The 20,343-nt window shown below is 38.1% G+C and overlaps 1 protein-coding gene across 1 annotated transcript; it reads left to right on the forward strand.

Annotated features, from left to right (window-relative positions):
* The first annotated feature begins 9,914 nt into the window (after positions 1–9,914).
* Positions 9,915–10,820, forward strand: LOC127215440 (taste receptor type 2 member 3). Its single transcript, XM_051175899.1, has one exon. It carries the CDS (start codon positions 9,915–9,917, stop codon positions 10,818–10,820), a length of 906 nt encoding a protein of 301 aa, XP_051031856.1.
* Positions 10,821–20,343: the final 9,523 nt, after the last annotated feature.

Below are 20,343 nucleotides of genomic sequence, written 5' to 3' on the forward strand. Positions count from 1 at the left end.
ACACAAACTACTGTATAACAAAATGAAGATTAAGTGCATGAACCTGAAAACCACAGTACAGTACTTCACCTCAGTAAAAATATCATTTGATTTATCTCAATATAAACTTGTATCGCCCCACTGATTTAGATTACATTATGACCCAGTTATTAGTAATAAAAGCTAAAACAATATCCTGGTAACTATTATGAAAAAAACAATAAAGTAATTGAAATGTATTTTTTTAAGGCAGACTGTAACTGTAAAGATGCCTTAAATGTTTAAAAAGTATGGGTATTTGACCACTGACATTCAAAATAAATTATAAAGCTTCACATAAAATTTCAGATCTCAAAAACAAATGAAATAGAGGATATGTATGAATAAATACACAATAAGTATTCTGATTTTCAGTTAATGGAAAATAATATGATAATTAAACTGCATCAATGGTTATATTATCTGGGTCTGTCTTACAAAAACTAATATAGTGTCTGAAAAGATGGTTCAGTAAGGTTTGGAACACTGACTGCTCTGGCAGAAGACTCAAGTTTGGTTCATAGTACCCATGACAGGTGGCTCACAACCTCCTATGACTCTAATTGCATGGAATCTGACTCCCTGGCTACTGCAAGCATTCACATGCATGTGGTGTACACAGCATCACACAGTCACACATACACACATATAAACTAAAATTTTAAATAGTATAAAAGTATACATGCAAAGTCATATACAAGGTGAACATTAGAATAAGAAAATAAGTTACATCATTTGAAAGAGAAAACATAGTATCATAAAACAAACCCACTATATGTTCAATCAGCAAAAGAGTTGGAATTCCACTTAAGCTGTAACAAAGGAAATTCTAGGTTGCCTGTCACAAGGCTTTCTGAAGACAGAACATAGGTTCATATTCTGAACCTATATGATCTGACACCAAAAATTTATCACCTACTCTATTACTGCAGGCCTCAATTTAGGAATATACATTTAGGCTATTATGTATCCTTGCTAGGTGTTTTGTCAACTACAAACAGAAGTCATCGGGAAGAGGTGAAATCAATTGAAAAAGTTCCTCTGTTAGATTGGCCCATAGGCAGTTTTGTTGGCATTTTCTTGATTAACTGACATGGGAGATCCAGGCCACTGGAAGGAGTGTTACCTAGGGTCAGGTGGTCCTGTGATGTATAAAAGATCAAGCTGAGGAAGCCACAGATGCAAGTAAGTGAATAGCATTCCTCCATAGCCTCTGCTCAATTCCTCCCTCCAGGTGCCTGACCTGAGCTCTGGCCTAACTTTCCTCAGTGATGGGAGATTACCTGGGAGTGTAAGATGAAATAAACCCTATTCTTCCCAAGTTGCTTTTGGTCAGTGTTTTATCATAGCATTAGAAAGCAAAGTAAAGTAAATATGTTGCCATAGTTTTACCTTTCAACTTTTTTCCTGACTCTATACGTGATGCGGTAGGCAGTTTTCCTTCTGGAGAAGGGTTACATTCTATTTTCAGGTTGGTGGTGTAATAGGGTGCACACTATGTCTTCATTAGTATAGAATTCTGAAGAGCAAGCAATGTATCATAAAATCTTACTCTTCATTCCTCCTAGATGAAATATAACGCCCACAAGGTAGATCAGCTACTTCAAGTCTTTGGCTAATATAAAGTCTCTCTTGTGACAAAATCTGAAGTGTAGATATTCTTGTTTGTTCATTTACATTTGTTTTACTTGGGAGTGCATGGAACTTCAGAAAAAAAGAACTTTTCAAGTTCTACTAGTATTTACCTATATATTCTGGAATAACTCGTGTGCCCTTTCAAGTTCTATACAGAGTTGTTTTCTAAGGGGGCAAACAGTGACTGACTGACTCCTTTCTCTTCGGAGCACTCATATATATAACACTAACACTTTCATATAATTTACTCGTGCCTTATTCTTCACAGATGTATTAAATGAATAATATTTGTAAATTATGCCCGAGCTTTACCTCTGTTCATTATGTTAGTCCCTCAGCTCTAATGAACAGCTGCAAATGCTAACAACCTGAGGCCAAAAATCCTACTTTGAACACTTTATAGATTTATCCTCCTAGGAAATGTAGTGTTAATTTTTTCCTATTTCTCCACAAATGGGAGAAATGGATCACAGTAAATGTCCTGTGATTCTCAATTGATTTTAAGTGGGTTTTTTTTTTTCCAAAGAAACTATTTCATTCAGTGTGCACTGTGTCGTTTTAGTCAATAGCATAGCACTCTGTTGGGGAAAAACACACTCATAACTATTTTCCTTGTACTCCCAAAGATATTTTCTTAGAAGGAAAGCGTTATCAGCTACAAACCACAACCTGTATTCAAGTCCTTCTTTATCCCATAAAGAAGAGCCCCTGCCTCTTCACTGATTCTGTAGTACAGGTCAGTTGCATAGTTTTTTTAGAAATAGTAAAGGGATAGCACCTGTGTAAAAAAGTGGAATAGACACAAGGATCACCACAACTAATAGTGGAGAAGCTAGCTTAAACGCCCATACCCTATAATGAGATTGATGACTACCTTTCATGCCATCATAGAGCTTCATGTAGTAGCTGATTGAATCAGAAGCAGACACCCACAGCTAAACACTGAGCTGAACTCCTGGAATCCAGTATACAGAGAAGGGGGAGTGATGAGCAAAGGGGTCAGGACCAAGCTGGAGAAACCCATAGAAATTGATGACCTGATCAAGGGGAGCTCATGAACTTCAGTCTGATAGCTGGGGGAAACATCATAAAACTGACCCAAGCTCCCTGAATGTGGGAGTTTTGTGCAGTCTATGGGGCCTCTAGCAGTGAAAACATATTTATCCCTAGTGCATGAATGGACTTTGGAAGCCCATTCTCCTTGGAGGGATACTCTCTCAGCCTAGATACATGGGAAAGAGCTTAGGTGCTGTCTCAAATGATGTGACAGACTTTGATGAACCCACATGAAAGGCCTCACCCTCCCTGGGAAGTGGAGAGGGAGATGGGAGGATGGGAAGGAGAGGGAACTGAGATTGTTCCTAATTTAAGTAAAAATTTATTTTAAAAAACTGGAATACATTTGTAGAAAACAATAACCATCTGACTATTGTGGTAAGTTAAGTGATGACCTATTATCAAATCTAAATATTCATCATATAACTGATTTTCTGTCTAATTTTCCATGAAACAGTTGATATGTGCAGTATAGCACATACATGAATAAAGATTCAGGTGCAACTTTGTGAGATCACTTTACTTGGATTCTCTGTCACACATCTAGCACTTTCTGCTTTCAACCAGCTCAGGGAGGAAATTCATGTCATCTCTCAACTCAAAATCTATACAGAAAACCTATTAGAATTTTTCAATAAAATCCTAATGAAAAAAACCTGCACCAGACACAAAAGAGACATGCATCTATACCAAAAGAATTTAGAGCACTTTCTCCACACAGTTTCAGCAAGGAGATAGTAAGTGAAATGCTGCCAATATGTGGACAGGGTATCTTCTTTAGGTCTGGATGCACCTCCTTTCGCTTCCTGGAACTACATGATAACACACAAAATTAAGGTCAAATTTTGCATCAGGTCTTACAGAATCATAAAATAACAACTACAACAACAAAAGTTAGAGTATTTTTTGAAGAAGTAAAATTACTCTAATTGAGTTTTGTCAAAAAAAAAAGAAAACAAACAAACAAGCAAACAAAAAAAAAAAAAAAACAAAGACCAAATATTTTGCAAATATTTTGCAAATATTTTGATGGCAAACCCAGAGTAGGAGATGAATTATCAACAAAAAATATTTTAAATTTTAAGAATTCACATAACTTCGTCTTCCATGGTCTGTAAAGCACCTAGCCTAATCAATGTAATTTGTTTACAAAATACAAACGTGTGGAATTATAAGTAAGAACTAATCCAGCATATCCTATATCTAGGAAATGCCTGGAAAGAACATCAATAATTAAGGTACATCTTACATTTTAATTTTTGTTGTGATTGTTGTTTCTTACATCTATGAATACATTCGACTATCTATCTATTTGCCTAACATCTATGTGTAAGGATTAGGGTTTTTCTCCGCCAGTCTTGTCCCGCCGCTGCGCCAGCCCCAAATAACACACAGAGACTCTATATTTGATATTATACTGTTGGCCAGTTACTACTTTCTTATTGGCTAGCTCTGTCTTAAGTATTAACCCATTTGTGTTAATCTATGTATTTCCACGTGGTCTTCTTACCCGGAGCTGGCTGCCGCGTACTGCTCTCTCCACACTCTCCATCTTGGCTCCTCCTATCTACTTCCTATTTCCTCCTTGTCTCCTAGTCCCTCCTATCTTCCTTTCCTATTGGCCAACAGTGCTTTATTAATTAACCAGTATAAGAAACATATACAGAATGACATCTCCCATCATCTATGTATCTATCATCTATCATCTATCATCTATCTTCTATCATCTATCATCTATCAACTATGTGTAAGTGCCTGTGTGCTTGGGTGGAAATCAGTGAGCAACTTCTAGAATTTAGTGCTCTCTTTCCCCCTTTGTGGCTTCTGGGAGTTGTACTCAGGTCATCAGACTTTATGGCATGTACCTTCACTCACTAAGCCATGTTACCAGCACCCCATTCTAATCTCCCTCACCTTAGAATCAGAAGACTCTGCACAAACAATTTCATTAGGGGTATACCAATTCTCAAGAACCTTGTGAATTTTATAAGAATGTATATTTATTTCTCCTAACTCCCTCTCCAATCACTGCCCCTCCCACTCCTAATATGCTCAGGAGATCTTGTTCCTTTCCCCTTCTGTGAGGGACCTTGTATGAATTTCTTAGATTCCTCCTTGTATCCTAGTTTCTCTGGCAGTGTGAATTATAAGCTAGTGATCCTTTGTTCTATGTCTAAAACCCATATATGAGTGAGTACAGACCATGTTCCTCTTTTTGTGACTGTGTTACCTCATTCAAGATGGTTTATTCAAATTCCATCCATTTGCCTGTGAATTTTATGATTCCATTTTTTTTTTTTACCCCATAGTAGTATTCCATTGTGCAAATGTGCCATATCTTCTTTATCCATTCTTCAGTTGAGGGGTATCTAGGTTGCTTCCAGGTTCTTGCTACTACAAATAATGCTGCTATGAGTCTAACAGCTGATGGAAACAGAAGCAGACACCCATAGCTAAACACTGAGCCAAAAGAACTCCTGGAATCCAGTTACAAAATGGGAGGAGTGATAAGCAAAGGGTTCAAGACCAGGCTACAGGAACCCACAGAGACAGCAGACCTAAACAAAGGGGAGTTCATGGACCCCCAGACTGATAGCTGGAAAACCATCTCCCTGAATGTGGGTCTTAGTTAGAAGACCTGAGCAATCTAAGGGACCTCTGATAGTGGAACCAGGATGTGTCCCTGGTGCTCCAAAGGACTTTGGGAGCACATTCCCCATGGAGTGATACTTCCTTCGCCTAGAGTCAGGAGGGAGGAACCAGTTCCTACTCCAAATGACTTGACAGATTTTGATGACCCCTCCTGGAAGGCATCACCCTCCCTGTGGAGTGGGGGTGGGAGAGAAAGTTTGGGGGTATGAAGGGAGGGAGGGAGAAGGAACTGGGATTGATATGTAAAATAAGAAAAAAATAATAAATATATATATAGAAGAATTTATATTTATTGAGACTATAAGGAAATTTAGCTTTAAATCCAGTGTCTCTGAAAAGAAATCTGTCACATTAAATAGGTTATACATTTCTTAATTTGAATGGCACTCCCCTTCATTTCATCATTGCCAGTGAGTTGTTCATGGGAAGAATCTCTGTCACAATGAACCCTGTCTCTGCCTGAGGAAGCGCCTCACTGAGACTCCATTTCCAAGATGGGGTTGGACTGGGTAAATGCAAACCAGTAGACATATGACAGGAAAATCACAAATGCAAATACAAACTAATTGTAGCTTAATGTCAATTATACTTTTAGAGCAGTGTTTGCAAAAGACAATGATTCCCTTCAATTAAATGGTGTGCTTAAAGAGGCAAATGAGAGCAAGAATCCAGGATTTCACAATGAAATAAGCTCTGGAAATTCAAATCTCGGAGCAGAGTCATCAGTCCCAGTCTGTGAAAGCAGCCACACCAGTGTCAATGTGATAAAGGCAAGGTGGATTGAAACTAACTCAGCCAAGACATTTTAAAGCACTTAAATCCTTAATGGAGATAAATTCTAGCTGACAGATTATGTATTTATCTAAGAAGCGGCATTTAAAGAAGCCTTGAAAATTTCTCATATTCCTTCTTTAGTAGATGTAAAAATGCAGGTTCACAATGATCATCAGAAAAATTTGTATTTATTTCAATGCTAATGTTTTTGTCAACAAGAATGTCTGTGTTACTCCATCCTTCTTGAATCCTAATGTTTTAGGAATAGTCTAGAGAAGACTCTGGAACCAGACAACTAGAGATCAAGGATGAAAATACATAGATTGCTGGATACTCAAACACTGGTTTTTACGGTAAAGATATTTGACATATAAAATATAAATTAAATAGAGGAACATTATTGTGTAATTTTCATTGTAATGGTATATTTAAACAATATAGTTATATCACATCAAATATGTTATGATTTAATATAAAATACCCTAGAGTTAGTATGTATTCCAAGATTTTGGTCTAAAATTACATAGTTAATACCTTGTCATGTGCCTATCATCTAGATGACTACTTATATAGTCTTCTCATTGGTTCATGGACTTCTTAATGGCTCAAGACCTTTAGCTCAGCAACTTTGTTTATTGAAACAAAGTTAGTACAAAACCAAAACAGATACTTTGAAAAAACTGATGACTAAGATTGAATTTTTGTTTACATTAAGAATTCTATATAAGTCTATAATATCCAAACACAATGTTTACAAATTAGTCATAACTTAGGCTAAGCTGTGAACTATCAAGCTCTCCTCCTTTCATCTTAGGTTAAGGCACTCACCAGGACTTTGGAATTCTGCTGAATTATCATTACCTGCCCTATAAGGGGCAGTGTTTCCAGGAGGCATCTATCCTGCTGTGGTTTATAAAGAAAATCACCAAAACAAAAAGCCAAGCAGAATGAAAGCCTGGCTCATAATTTGGTTCACAAAAGCAGGATTTTTAAAAACACAGAGATGGACTCAGTCTTCACCATCTTGGTGAGCTGTGAAGTGTGGACAACTGTTAGAGTTCTGGCACTTGCAAAGGAACATTGCACAGAGTGATGACATTAGCTTCCAAGAGCTTCTACAATTTGTAGAAGACTCGTGTTTTCTGAAACCACAATCAGCATGGACAGTGGATGGCAACTGCAATTGTTTGTCTTGATTTTTTAGTGTTCTTATATACTTACCTTTTTAACTTCCTGTAGAAATTATTTCTTCATAGGATGTGTTTATACAATATATTAACATGTTACATTATATGATATATAGCACTATATCAATATATAATTAATAGCAATATATTCCATATTAATATATAATAAGTTATATATTAAGATATTATATATTATCCTTTCAAAGATATAAATCCTTTATACAATATATATGTGTGTGTACATACATATATATATATATATATACATATATGATAAAGTACATCACAAAGACAGATTTTTAATGTTTGTAAAAACTAACACTTGTCAAGTGTCTGTTGTGACTTTATACATTTTACATTTGGTGTAAGTTGAAAAGGGTTATGTTCATACCTCTTCTTAACCCAGACAGGGAGATAATTGTATCACAGTGATTGTGACCCCTGCTGGTTGTTAAACATTGAGATTTCTATTTTATATGACAAGATCAACTGTGACTATGTTTATACATGTAGTTTGCTAATGCTAAAGTCAACATTCTATCAACACAACTGCAATGAAAACATGCTATATTTTAAGAAAAGACATGGCTTTTATTTTTAAAGCACTATATCCCAGAAATGGTTATTGAAGTCTAATGAGACAATTCTAGTAAGTGAAAATTGGGCTCTTAAGAAAGGGAAAAGTTTTTATTTTGTTTTAAAATAATATTTTAAGGTTATTCTTTGAGGCATTCAAACATGCATTTAATTTATTTTCATCAATTCACTTCTCCTTAACTCTTCAGGTAATCTCCCTCATTAACAGTTCCTAACTTCATGCCTTCTTTTTGTTTTTATAATCTGCTGAGTTCATGTAGTGTTATCCATACAAGCATAAGTTATCCACTGGCATCTGGTTAACTTAACTGGAACCACAGACCCAAAGAAAACTAATTCCCTCTCCCCTAGAAACCATTAACTCCCAAGAGCTCTTCAGTCAAAGGAGGATTGCATGTATTCCCTTACTTCCATGTTGGAATGTTGACTGTCTTAATCTTGTAAAGCTCTTGTATTGGATCCCCAAAGTGGCATTGTTTCCACAAGGCCAAGCTGCCTTGAGTTCATGGGTACAATAGTCTTGTCACATCCAGAAGACATGGACAATCCCTGACTCTGGCTCTTATAATCATTCTATACCTTCTATTACATAAATCTTGGAAGTGGGAAGGTAATATAATATATCCAACTAGAATGTCCAATTTATGGATGAGTACTCTACAGATACTTGTTCTCAGCATTTGGATTAATTGTTGTGTCTATGTTCTAACTACTGTCCAACATGAAAAAAAAAGAAAAAAAAACAGCTTCTCTGATAAAAACTAAAAGCTACATAAATCTGTGGGTATCTAAGTAAAGTACACATTTAAAAGTCAGTTTGATGCTATGTCCATATAGAAAAATAATAGTAGTAGGTTCAGCCCTATGAGCTCCCTACTCACAGGTTCTTGGTCAGAATTACACTGTCTGTTATAAGTTCCCTCCTGTGGAGTATACCTTAAATCCCATCAGAAAGTGATTGATTACTCCTATGACATTCAAGTCATGACATTGCCAGGCTAGTCTTTGTAGGTCACAGGGATCACAGCTGCGGTAGACGCCAGCAGCCTGCATAGCATCTTCCATGCTATAAAAGCAAGACAACATAGAGAAAGCTTCCAGATCCCTACCAACTTGATCTCTCTAATTGCTGTGACCAAAGTGTGCGATATCTTAAGCAACAGGATCTTACCACCAAGTTCTGGTGGGCAAAGAAAAACACTAGCAATAACCTGTATTGTTTGGTAGGTTTTTGTGACCTATCTGACAAATAGCTCAAGGAACCTATGGCTTCTGGGATCAACATTACTGGGTAGGGTTAATTCCATTTAAACTCAGCTGCATGTACACATAATATGTGTACATACATATATATGTATATATGTACTTAATAAGTACATCTATTTGAAAACTTATTCACTAGGGCTTTCAATTATTTATAGGACTTTTTCAAATATCTTCAGTGTTATATATCCTTCCCCAACTCCTTGCTATGTCTTACCCTTGAATAAAGAGAAGAAATCTTATAAAAGTTTTTCAGAAATATTGTAAGCTATATATCCTGGGACAAGTGACAACTAAGACAGGGCAATTGTTACAATAAAGAAAAATAAGCATGTATCCTAGGACTGTTGTCTATGATACTAGGAAAAAATAAAAGAAAGACAAAACCAGAATAGCAGTAGTTGAAATGAAACATCTTCACAAACAGATTTTTTTTTAACAAGGTAAGATTAGAAAATAGAGGAGTTCAGACAAGGCAGTTTTTTTCCCTAAGGATATAACTGGAAGAAACGACTGTCATTCAAATGTTTGGATTTGCATTCTTAGTTTCACATGATGAGCACCTGATTCAAAAAGTCATGGAATTTTCTTCCTTATAGTAAAGCATGTATAAGGCTCTACTATATTCCAGAGACCAGCAGCCAGCGAGGTTGCTCAGCACTCTAGGCTCCTGTGAACAAGACCCTCAGGAGGAAGGGTCTGAGGTCATCCAGAAAAAGGCTGAGATTCATCATGACCTTCCATTTCCCAGCTATTCTACACATGGTCATCATGACAACTGAGTTCCTCATAGGGATCGCAGTGAACGGATTCCTCGTCGTTGTAAATGGCCTTGACTTGGTCAAGAGCAGAAAGCTCCAGATACTGCAGATCCTCTTAATATGCATGGGGTTGTCCAGACTTGGGCTGCAGATGATGCTGATGACACAGAGTTTCTTCTCTGTGTTCTTCCCATTTGCCTACGAAGAAAATATTTATGGTTCAAATATGATGTTCATTTGGATGTTCTTCAGCTCAACTGGCCTCTGGTTTGCCACCTGTCTTTCTGTGTTTTACTGCCTCAAGATTTCAGGTTTCACTAAGACCTGGTTCCTTTGGCTGAAATTTAGGATTTCAAAGCTCATGCTTTGGCTGCTTCTGAGCAGCTTACTAGCCTCTTTGGGCACTGCAACTGTAAGTATTGTGGTAGGTTTCCCTTTAATTGAGGATGGGTATGTTCTGAGAATCACAAAACTAAACATTAGTGATGTCAAGTTAATGAAAAATAATGACCTGCTCCTTGTTAACCTGGCCTTACTACTTCCCTTCACATTGTTTGTGAAGTGCACCTCTATGTTATTCATCTCTCTTTATAAACACACCTACCGGATGCAAGGCGGATCTCACAAGCTGTCAAATGCAAAAACAGAAGCCCACATAAACGCATTAAAAACAGTGACGACTTTCTTTTGTTTCTTTGTTTCTTACTTTGCTGCCTTCATGGCAAATATGACATTTAGAATTCCTTACAGGAGTCATCAGTTCTTTGTGGTGAAGGAAGTCATGGCAGCATATCCAGCTGGCCATTCAGTCATAATCATCTTGAGTAATTCTAAGTTCAAAGACTTATTTGGGAGAATGATCTGCCTGAAGAAGTGAGAGTGAGGAGGGGACTGTCTTGGTTCCCTGCTGTGAATCCATTTTTCTCGGCTCTCTCTCCTACCCATTTCCTCCCAGGCCTTACCCAGGACATTCATGACAATCATTTCATCTTGGGTAGACAGGATTTTACTCTTCCATGAACTGTGCACTTAAAATATTGTGACTTCTATTAATAGCTGTTAATTTCCATGAAGTATCAGCTTTATTTGAGAAATGAGGGCAGGGCTTAAAGCTTCATTGGGTAAATCAATATTTGTCTGTAGCTATCTGTCTGTCTGTCTGTCTTTCCAGGTAAGAATAACTGAATTCGGTTCAAGACCTGACAGAAAAAAACAAACAAACAAAAGACCCTGTTGTTTGATGCACTTAAATGTTTTCTTGGAGAGACTCATTAGCAAAATGCAACTGGAATAATAACACTGCACACACTAAGGTGATACCACAGCTGTCCTGAATAATAGGTTTTTAAAGTCTCATCTGCTCTTGGTCTCAAGTGGATATATTACAGAGAGGGCCAAGTGCCATTTGAGCCAACCTGCATAAGCAAACAAGAACAAACAGAACCTCTGTTTCTGTTTTATTTTTAGTAAAATGGAGATGTGTTTTTCAAGCTTCCAAAGTATCAAACTCATCTGGGTAGAGAAAACATGGAGGAGGCTGCTGAATGGAAAATCTCAGAAGGAGATATTCCCTACAGGACCTGACCTGATCCCTGACTGGGACTCTGGTCTGGGTACAGTAACAGGAAGTGAATTGCAGACCTAAACTGAAAATGTTTCTATTTGCTATGAGGAGGAAAAACAATTGTTGGAACAACTTCCATAGCTTGGAACTATCAGTTCAAAGCTAAAAAATCCTCTTTGACTACTAAACCAAGACAATATTTCTTACTTTAATTGCAACAAATTATAAATGGAATTAATTGAAAGTCACTAGGATTAAAAAAACTTAGGTATGTATATGTATTGTGGTTTACTGACAGATAAAAATGTTGTATATGTCCTAACAATGTTGCCACTGTTCACTGAAGAGAAGGTTCTCATATTTGAACAAACACTGAACTCGGTGTATAGGAACATGTGTGTGAGAAGTCAGGATGCCATCCTCAACATGAGCGCTCTGGTTCAGTAGGTCAGGAAGCACCTGAAATTGGGAGTGCTCACAAGTCTCCATAGAGTATTCCTGCTAGTGACTTGGCAACACTTGAGAACCAGTGTGTTTATAATCCCAGTGGTTAAGAACCCAATTTCTGAAGCCAAGTTGAATGGGTTTATACCTCACCAGTTGCTAATTAGTTGCATTAACTTGGTAAGCACCTTGATGTGTTAGAAAAGATGGAAGACTAAATGACATTAAGAAAGGTGTGAGACACCAGAGGATGCCAAAAGGACAGGGTGTGTGCAGGTGGGAGAGGGGGGGACAGGCGGATGAGAAGACAGTGCTTGGCACTTTGTCTTGATCTTTAGGAAAGGTCACAGATGGTGACACTCATGTTGCTATCAACTGTGGGACATTGTTGTGCATTGTGGTCACTTGATCTGGTAAGAAAATGATAAGGTAAGACTTTCTTTGAGTAAAGTTGGTCAGGGGACCAAAGTGTAATAGATATGCTTTGAACATCCTCATTGGTGCACTTGAGAGGCCCCTTATCACTAAGTTTTGAGCATCAATAATGTGGGTAGCCAGCCTCAGGCTCCATGGATCACAGCCAAGTTCAGGGTATGTATGTATAGCATGTTAGCATCACATACCACCAGAGATTATTACCCCGTCCACAGATTGGCTTTGTAGACGTATTTACCATGAAGTGATCAACATTTCTAAAACTGATCTAAAGGTTCCTCTCTTCACAGCAATCAGTGCTTGTGTGTTCTATGTGCAGCAAGTATGACTTCCTTAAACGAATCCAAACTTGTCCCACCCAGACACTGAGACAGTTAGTTATAACTGGGCTCTCTTGCCCTGTCATTGTGATAGAAGTTGCTTCCACCCTGAGTACCAACTGTGCTTCAAGTTTGATCTTCACAAGACAAGTATTTCCAATTTTGCAGAAATATGGAGCCACACTACAATGTAGTTCTAGCCCCAAATATACGATAGCAGTCAACTAATGACAAACAGGTACTTGAATATATGCTTTAGACCAAAACCACCGAGGCTTCTCTGTAAAATAAAAATGGAGATAAAGTCAGATAGTATGTTAATTCTACTACCAAAAGTTGTAATGAGTTTAGTTGGCACAATTTTATTCACGTTTCCAAAAGAAAAAAAAAATTGAGTTCCCAGAAATAGTGCAGGAAATTTTACTATTGTTCTTCGGTTTATTCTTCAGTTTATCAACTAGGACAAAAATAGAAAGTAGTGTACTGCCACCTAGCAGTGAGTAGTCACATTACAGGCATTATGAGTGAAAATGGGAAGACACCAGTCACAACAGATCTTTGACAAAGTAATTTTGTATTCCATCAAAAGTATGAAAAAGAGGAATGAATGATAAGGTCAAAGCAAAATTTGGAATAAAGATTAGTAATTCATGTTTCTCCTTCCAATAGAATACAAATTTAATTGCTAAAAGAAATAGCATTTACAAAATAGGAGTATCTTCAATTGTAAACCAGATCATGTTATCAAAAATTCCTGAACCTTTATTAAAGATGTATTAGATTTGTGCCTATGTTTGATTCTAAAACATTTGGGAGAATATTATTAAATAATTACTTATGAAATTATACGATGCATTAAACAAGTGGAATGATAAAAGTGAGCTAAAAGACGGATGTGAAACATTGCTATGAGAAAAGATTGTCCATAGTTTGTACTATTTCAAGTTGTAGGATGACTTCCTGGAAGTCCATCATATAATTTTACTTCTGTGTGATTTTTAAAAATTTTAATCTCACCAAGATATTTGTTTTAGTCAAGTTCTCTAACTAGATACAGATAGATTGACAGACAGACAGATAGATATTGAACTTTAAACTAACATGATGCCAAATCACACTTCAGATGCTGAGAACAGGGTACAAGAGTTTCTGGTACTTACTCAGTCCACAGGGCAGGGTGCTTCAGTAGTACAAGTTTTGTCATGCTGGAAGCCAAGTAATGTCCAGAAGAGTCACAGGGAAGGTCCCTGTTCCAGGATGAATGCTTAGATTCTGCTATCAAGGAAGGAGTCAACAACCACAGCAACAATGGGACAAGCCAGCTGGTCCATTTACTCTTTTCATTGTTTCTTTTGCTATGTAGCATGTGGAACGAGGAGACGAGGGGAGGCAGAGATAGGCACATCCCCTAGCTTGCTAGCCAGATAGCCTAGCCAAAGCCATTACATCTATGTTCAATGAGAGATCCTCTCTCAAGATAACAGGATAGAGAGTGGTATAGGAAGACACCCTATGCTACCATGTCTCCACAGGTGCACACATAGAGAGCTCACCGTTACATACATGCATGCACATGCTTGTAACACACACACACACACCTATGAGTAGTTACAGAACAGTTGCTAATCACAATAAAAATAAGTCAAAAATCTCTAAAAAAAATCCCTGCTTCAGACTTGATGCTAGAGAAAAAACTTGATTTCTACCTCATATCACCCAATTATGACTATATTTTGATGTTTATGAATACTCATGAAAGTTGTAATGATGAAAGCAGACTCCACAGTGCACAGTAGCTACCATTTCTCTTAACATTTCTGAAGCCTTGGGCCCAATACTGTCAGACTTTTTCATGGGGCTGCTTTAAGGGCTTGTTCTGTTAAAGGTGATTTAGCAGTGATCTAAGGGCTATCAGCTAACTTGCATTCCCATGTGGATGTAGAGAAAAGAATGACAATTTTTTCCCACTAGGTGGCAGGATTTTGCCATGAACTTGAGTGTTGACCACGTTGGAAAGCAGAGAAAGAAATTTAATTAAAAAGAATTAAATTTGCTTTAGAAAATGACTCTATACCACCACATATCAGTTCAATAGAATGTGGGTTTTGGTATGAAAATATGAAATTACTTTTGATGCAGTAATTGAAGTAGGTTCCAAATAAAACAGTTCATGGGTACTCAAATTTCAGAAAAATAGTTCCCAGACATTAAAAAATACTCTAAATTAATATGTATTCTAAATTGTGACTATATTTACATCCTGTATATTTCATGCTTTTTGTATATTTCATCCTCACTGAATTTTGCATTATCAAAGTATTTAGCATGGCACAGCATAATCCACTAAAATTTCAATTTTTTTTTTTTTTTTGTTCTTTAAAGACCTATTGCAAACCACTGTAAGACCCCTGTCCTCTGACCATGAAATGACTTTCTACAAAGTATGCTCACCTGTCAGAATTTGGTATTAGGGTAACAATTGTCTTTATATTTCAAGAAAGAAAACTCAGTCTTGGGCAATGAAATATTTCAAAAGTATTTCTTTAAGACAACATCGTTGTTGTTATTGAGTCTACTTTTTGTTTGAGGGACTCTTCCCTTGAATCTTTTAGTCTCCCTTGTCTGGTTGACTTAAAAGTGCTGAGAGAGCCTTTTCTTTTCTTTTCTTTTCTTTTCTTTTTTTTTTTTTTTTTTTTATCCAATGAAAGCTAATCAGGAAATAAGGAAATAAAATTAATTTTTTTGTTTTGTTTTGTTGTTCTATGATTTCATCTGACCAAGGAATTATAATAGCACTTCCATTTCTGTCTCTAAAGATACAGTGTTGACTTCTCTCTACACACCCTCCATTGTTCCTTAAACGTTCATCTTGTCACCATTCCTCTGGATGACACTCTTGTGCTTTTCCTTAGATCTTTTGAATGTCATATGAGCCCCCATTGAAATCAGAATTCAACTCTAGCCTCCACAGATTTGGGTCAGGCTCTCTGGTTAATAATTAATCCCATGCTTTAGATAAAGGTCAGTCAGATATTGTTTCTCTTCCTGAGTCCCTTTGTGGTCTAAACTCCCCAGTATCATTTGCTACCTAGAGCATATCCTAGACCTTTTAACCTCCTTCCATCTGAGTATTTCTTCATACGCAGACCTTGTCTTCCTTTCATGAAAAATTCACAGACTGAAAGTATGTTTTGTAATAGGACAGAGCTCAGGCATGTGTTAACCCTTGCATCACCAAGCAGCCCTTTCCTGAGTGAAGAGCATGTTAGAAGAGAGGATTTATCCCAAGATGATGCTTTTAGCAAGTCAGTAAAGGCACTCCCTTACTGAAGACATGGTGGACAGTTATTTTTTTAATGCCTAGTATTCTGCAAAGTACCGAGAATATGAAGCTATATGGGGTGAGTAGGATCTATACCTTCAGGAGATAACAACTAGAGTGGGGTAAAGATGAGTAAGCTGTGATGACAAGTCAAGTGGAAGTCCAGATGAGAGACGCTCATAATACCATGAGAATCCAGAGAATGGTAGGCAAATCAACACCTGGGTAATCAAGGAAGCTGTATAAATTCCTGGTGCTGTGTAATAGCATGCCCTGGAAGTGATTTCACTACCTAGTTATGCTCAAATACTTGTGGGTCAGGATTTGGAAAGGGCACACTGAGGTCAGTTTTCTGACGCTGTGTCTGGGATCTCTGCCTGACACACTCAACTGGCTGGAAAATGGAATTGTGGGAGGTGTCCCAAATCACCTTTCTGGCACCTGGGCAGAGACTATCAGCTGCAGCACCTACACATGGCCTCTCCACGTGACCTGAGCTTCTTCACAACATGATAAACCCCATCCACAGGAAGCTGAGGATTCCAAAAAACCATGTGCAATGAGAGATATTACAACCATCTTTGGAAAACTCAATGTGCTGCAGAATGTTTTCCAAATTATTTGGACCTAAAGGATATGTGGAAGTTAGCTGTGCAAAATATTAATATGTTATAGAATATGTGGAGTTACAGCATGTATCTAATTTAACTGTGTGAAATAGAAGTATTACAGGCAGGAGGAATAGACTGGTCCATGCCTAGAGTCAATGGGTCAATTAGTGTGACCAACTAGATAGAGCTCAGAATATCTGAGGCTAAGAGTATAAGGAGGAATTGTAAGTGATGAGCCTAGACAGGAAGGTGGTAAAGGTGCCTAGGTAGCAGTTCCTTCAGGGCAGGGGGAATAATCACAAGTCTTTAAAGAGGACATACAAACAAAGACCTGTGCTACACTAAAAATGATCATTTTGGATGGATCGTGAAGACAGACAGGAGAGTGTGAAGAGGAGACAGAAGACCAGCAAGCAGACAACTGAAGGCAGAGACTTCTTATGATTAATCACAAGTTCCAAAGGTGGAGATGTGTCACCCTGAGGTCTGATAATTAGCATGAAGGACTTGAAGAAATGACTAAAAACTATTACATGCAATGAATCCTTAGGATTTATTGCAATGACAAGATACAGATTGGTGGATCCCAACTCTTGGGTCGTGAGCACTTTGGGGATTGAATGACCATTTCACAGGGTTTTCATATCAGATATTTATATTACAATTTATTTTAGTTGCATAATTACAGTTATGAAGTAGCAATGAAAGAATTTTGTGGTTGGGGGGGGGGGGTCACCGCACCATGAGAAACTGTATTAAATGATCTTAGGAAGGTTGAGGATCACTGTTATAGATGACAACAAGACAAGAGAAGAGAGTTAGCAATCAGTTCTAAGTGAGCTCCAAGAAATGCCTTCCAGTTGTGCTTTCACAATGGTCAGTGGTAAGTGGCTATGGCACATGATGGTGCCCATAGATGCTGCCAAACAGAAAGGCTCACGGAACCCTTGGTGTCCACGGTTTTCACTGGGGCCTGGTCTTGCAGATGCAGTTGATTATTTCCACAGCTCTTAGTCACTAGCCTCTCTGGAGACTGAACTGACATTCGTGACCAATAACTCTGCCATAGATCACATTATAGAGTATCTTCTGTGTCCCAGATCCCCAGGGTACAGACCCTTATCACAGTGGACAGTCATTATAAGGAAATAGAATTTGGCTCCCACAAACCCAGAGCAAAGTCTCCATATCTCTGGGTCAAGGGCAGATCTACTCAGTGTAGCAAGAGGAGGGTTACCGAATGAAGAGGAAACAATCAATTTGGTGATGATTGAGCCTGGTTGATTGAGAGTAGAGGTGTTGTTGGTGAGAAATGAGGCATACGGGTTTGCAAGATGATCGATGGGAGGAAGAAATGAGTGTTAACTCAGGTTTAAAGTTTGAGATGATAGGTCTTCATCTTAAATGTTAATTCACCCAAAAATGGTAGTGGTGGCCAATGTAGCCCTCCTGAGGGAGGGAGGAAACCAGTGGCAGAGGAAGAAAGAGTAGCTGCTGTGCTGGAGAGAGAGATAGAGACAGGGATTGAGTTTCTGGGAACAGCTTTTTTTTTTTTTTTTTCCTTGTCTGCCCTACTTGAGGATTGGGGAATTACCTTGAAGAGGCTTTCTCGCACTACTGGACACTCATCATGGCATCTCTAATGACATCATGATATCTCTAATGGCATGCCATCTTATTGGAGACATTCTATAACACTGCAGGATAGGTTTTATTTACCATGTAACTATGAGTTGTTTTTTAGTCAGTGAAACCAAATAACATGGTTTGGATTTATTTCATATAGAATGGTATTTTTTACTCAATTTTAGTTCATAATTTCTCCCATCTGAATAGTGTCTGCTACACAACCCAGCGTTTATCTGTATCTTTGTTGTATAGAGCTTAGGTCAACTTCTTGCAGGAATTTGGTGATGTCCAGATCCACGCACCTTTGTTTAGTATTATCTGTTAGTTAACTTTAGCCTGAATTGCCTTTCATTTTTTCTTGTAAAAGTGTTTTGCGGAACTAACTGAGCTGTGATGCCTCCCCTGGGTTTGTTTCTGTACTTTATACTTACCCCAATGGGTGAAATTTTTCAAGACACTAGTTCTGCCTCCACAGAGTGATTGAGTTGCCATTGTTAGGCAGGCCTCCATCACTGTAAGGCAAGCAAGATCCAGCCCCCAGTATAGAAATTGGGTGTCACGGTGCTACAGGCTGGTATTACTGTAGTTGAGGGAGAAACATACACCAACTTTTGAAAGTGATAACATAATGGTACCCCAATAGTGGTGGGCTCCAGATCAGTGCATCATGCCCCCAGAACTAGTTGTCACCATGTTACACTAGTCTGTCTCCCACATATCTGTAGACAACTGGCCACTTTGACAGTCATGCTGTGCTCTGTAAGAAGCTGCTATCTCCCCTCTACCCTCTCCCAGTTGCCTCAATGGAAATTTCATTGCTGGGCCTTATTAATTCTCATTACTGACTGTGAGCATGTGCCATAAGCCTTGACTACAACACACACCCACATGTGTCTGGCCTGAAGTATGTGGTGAAGCTTCTGATTACATATATGTTTGCTTCCACTTATATAGCAAGGTCCCTGACAGTATTCCTTGAGATCATTTTTTGTTTTTATTAATTAATTTGTTTATTTATTTATTGTCCTGAGGACAGCCATACCCCTAGTGAGTAGAGTCACAAGGGGCCAGATCTGTAGTCTGAGTCAGTGGCAGACCTCCTTGTAAGGAGTAAAGTTTTTTCTCCCGCCACCTAGTCTTGTCCCGCCGCTGCGCCAGCCCCAAATAATACACAGAGACTCTGTATTTGATATTATGCTGTTGGCCAGTTACTTGTTTCTTAAAGGCTAGCTCTGTCTTAAGTATTAACCCATTTCTATGTACTTCCATGTGGTCTTACCAGCGAGAGGCGGCTGGCGGTTCTATTCTCTCCAGACTCTCCATCTTGACTCCTCCTTACTACTTCCTCTTTCCTCCTCGTCTCCTAGTCCTGCCTATCTTGCTTTCCTCTTGACCAGCAGTGCTTTATTCATTAAACCAGTATGAGAAACATATTTACAGAATCACATCTCCCATCATCTCCTCATAGCATATATCATATAAGTCAAGCTGCCTTCACTCTGCCCAAAAGAGCAGGAGGACTTACTGTCTGGTGTGGAAGAATCAACCTACTTCTTGGTGTATAAAATCTGTGCAAGGGAAGGAAAGGTTGACTGGCATAAGAAACCAAAGAATAACATCTATCTCTTCTGAGGATCTGGACTTTTGTCCAGGTGCATTCGAAAACACTGAATTTTTAACAAATGGTCCTCACTAGGTCAACGCTTGGAATACTTTGTGGCTCCTAGACTGAGTACAACCTAGAGATAGGCTACTACTTTTTGTCTCCATCTTTCCATTTTAAATTTATTTAATTTTAGTTTTTTCACACAGCACCCTTTGACTATATTATTTCTCCTTCCCTAGCTCCTTCCAGATCCTTCCCACCTATATCCCCACTTAACTTCATGTTCTTTCTACTTCATTTTCTGAAGAAGCTCCACAAAAAGCCAAACAGACTAACAAAGACAAACAAAACAAAGAATAGAATCTGTTTGTGTTGGGAAATTGCTCTAGGCTCTCGGGCACAGGACCTGCCCTGGAGTGATGCTACATTGAAGAAAACTGGTTTTACCTTTCCTAACAGCTATCACTTA

Source organism: Phodopus roborovskii, unplaced genomic scaffold (assembly GCF_943737965.1).
Source record: "Phodopus roborovskii unplaced genomic scaffold, PHOROB, whole genome shotgun sequence".
Classification (NCBI taxonomy): Eukaryota; Metazoa; Chordata; class Mammalia; order Rodentia; family Cricetidae; genus Phodopus; species Phodopus roborovskii.

Excerpts from the sequence above, each read along its gene's own strand:
- LOC127215440 (XM_051175899.1), top strand. The coding sequence starts at position 9,915 with ATGACCTTCCATTTCCCAGCTATTCTACACATGGTCATCATGACAACT.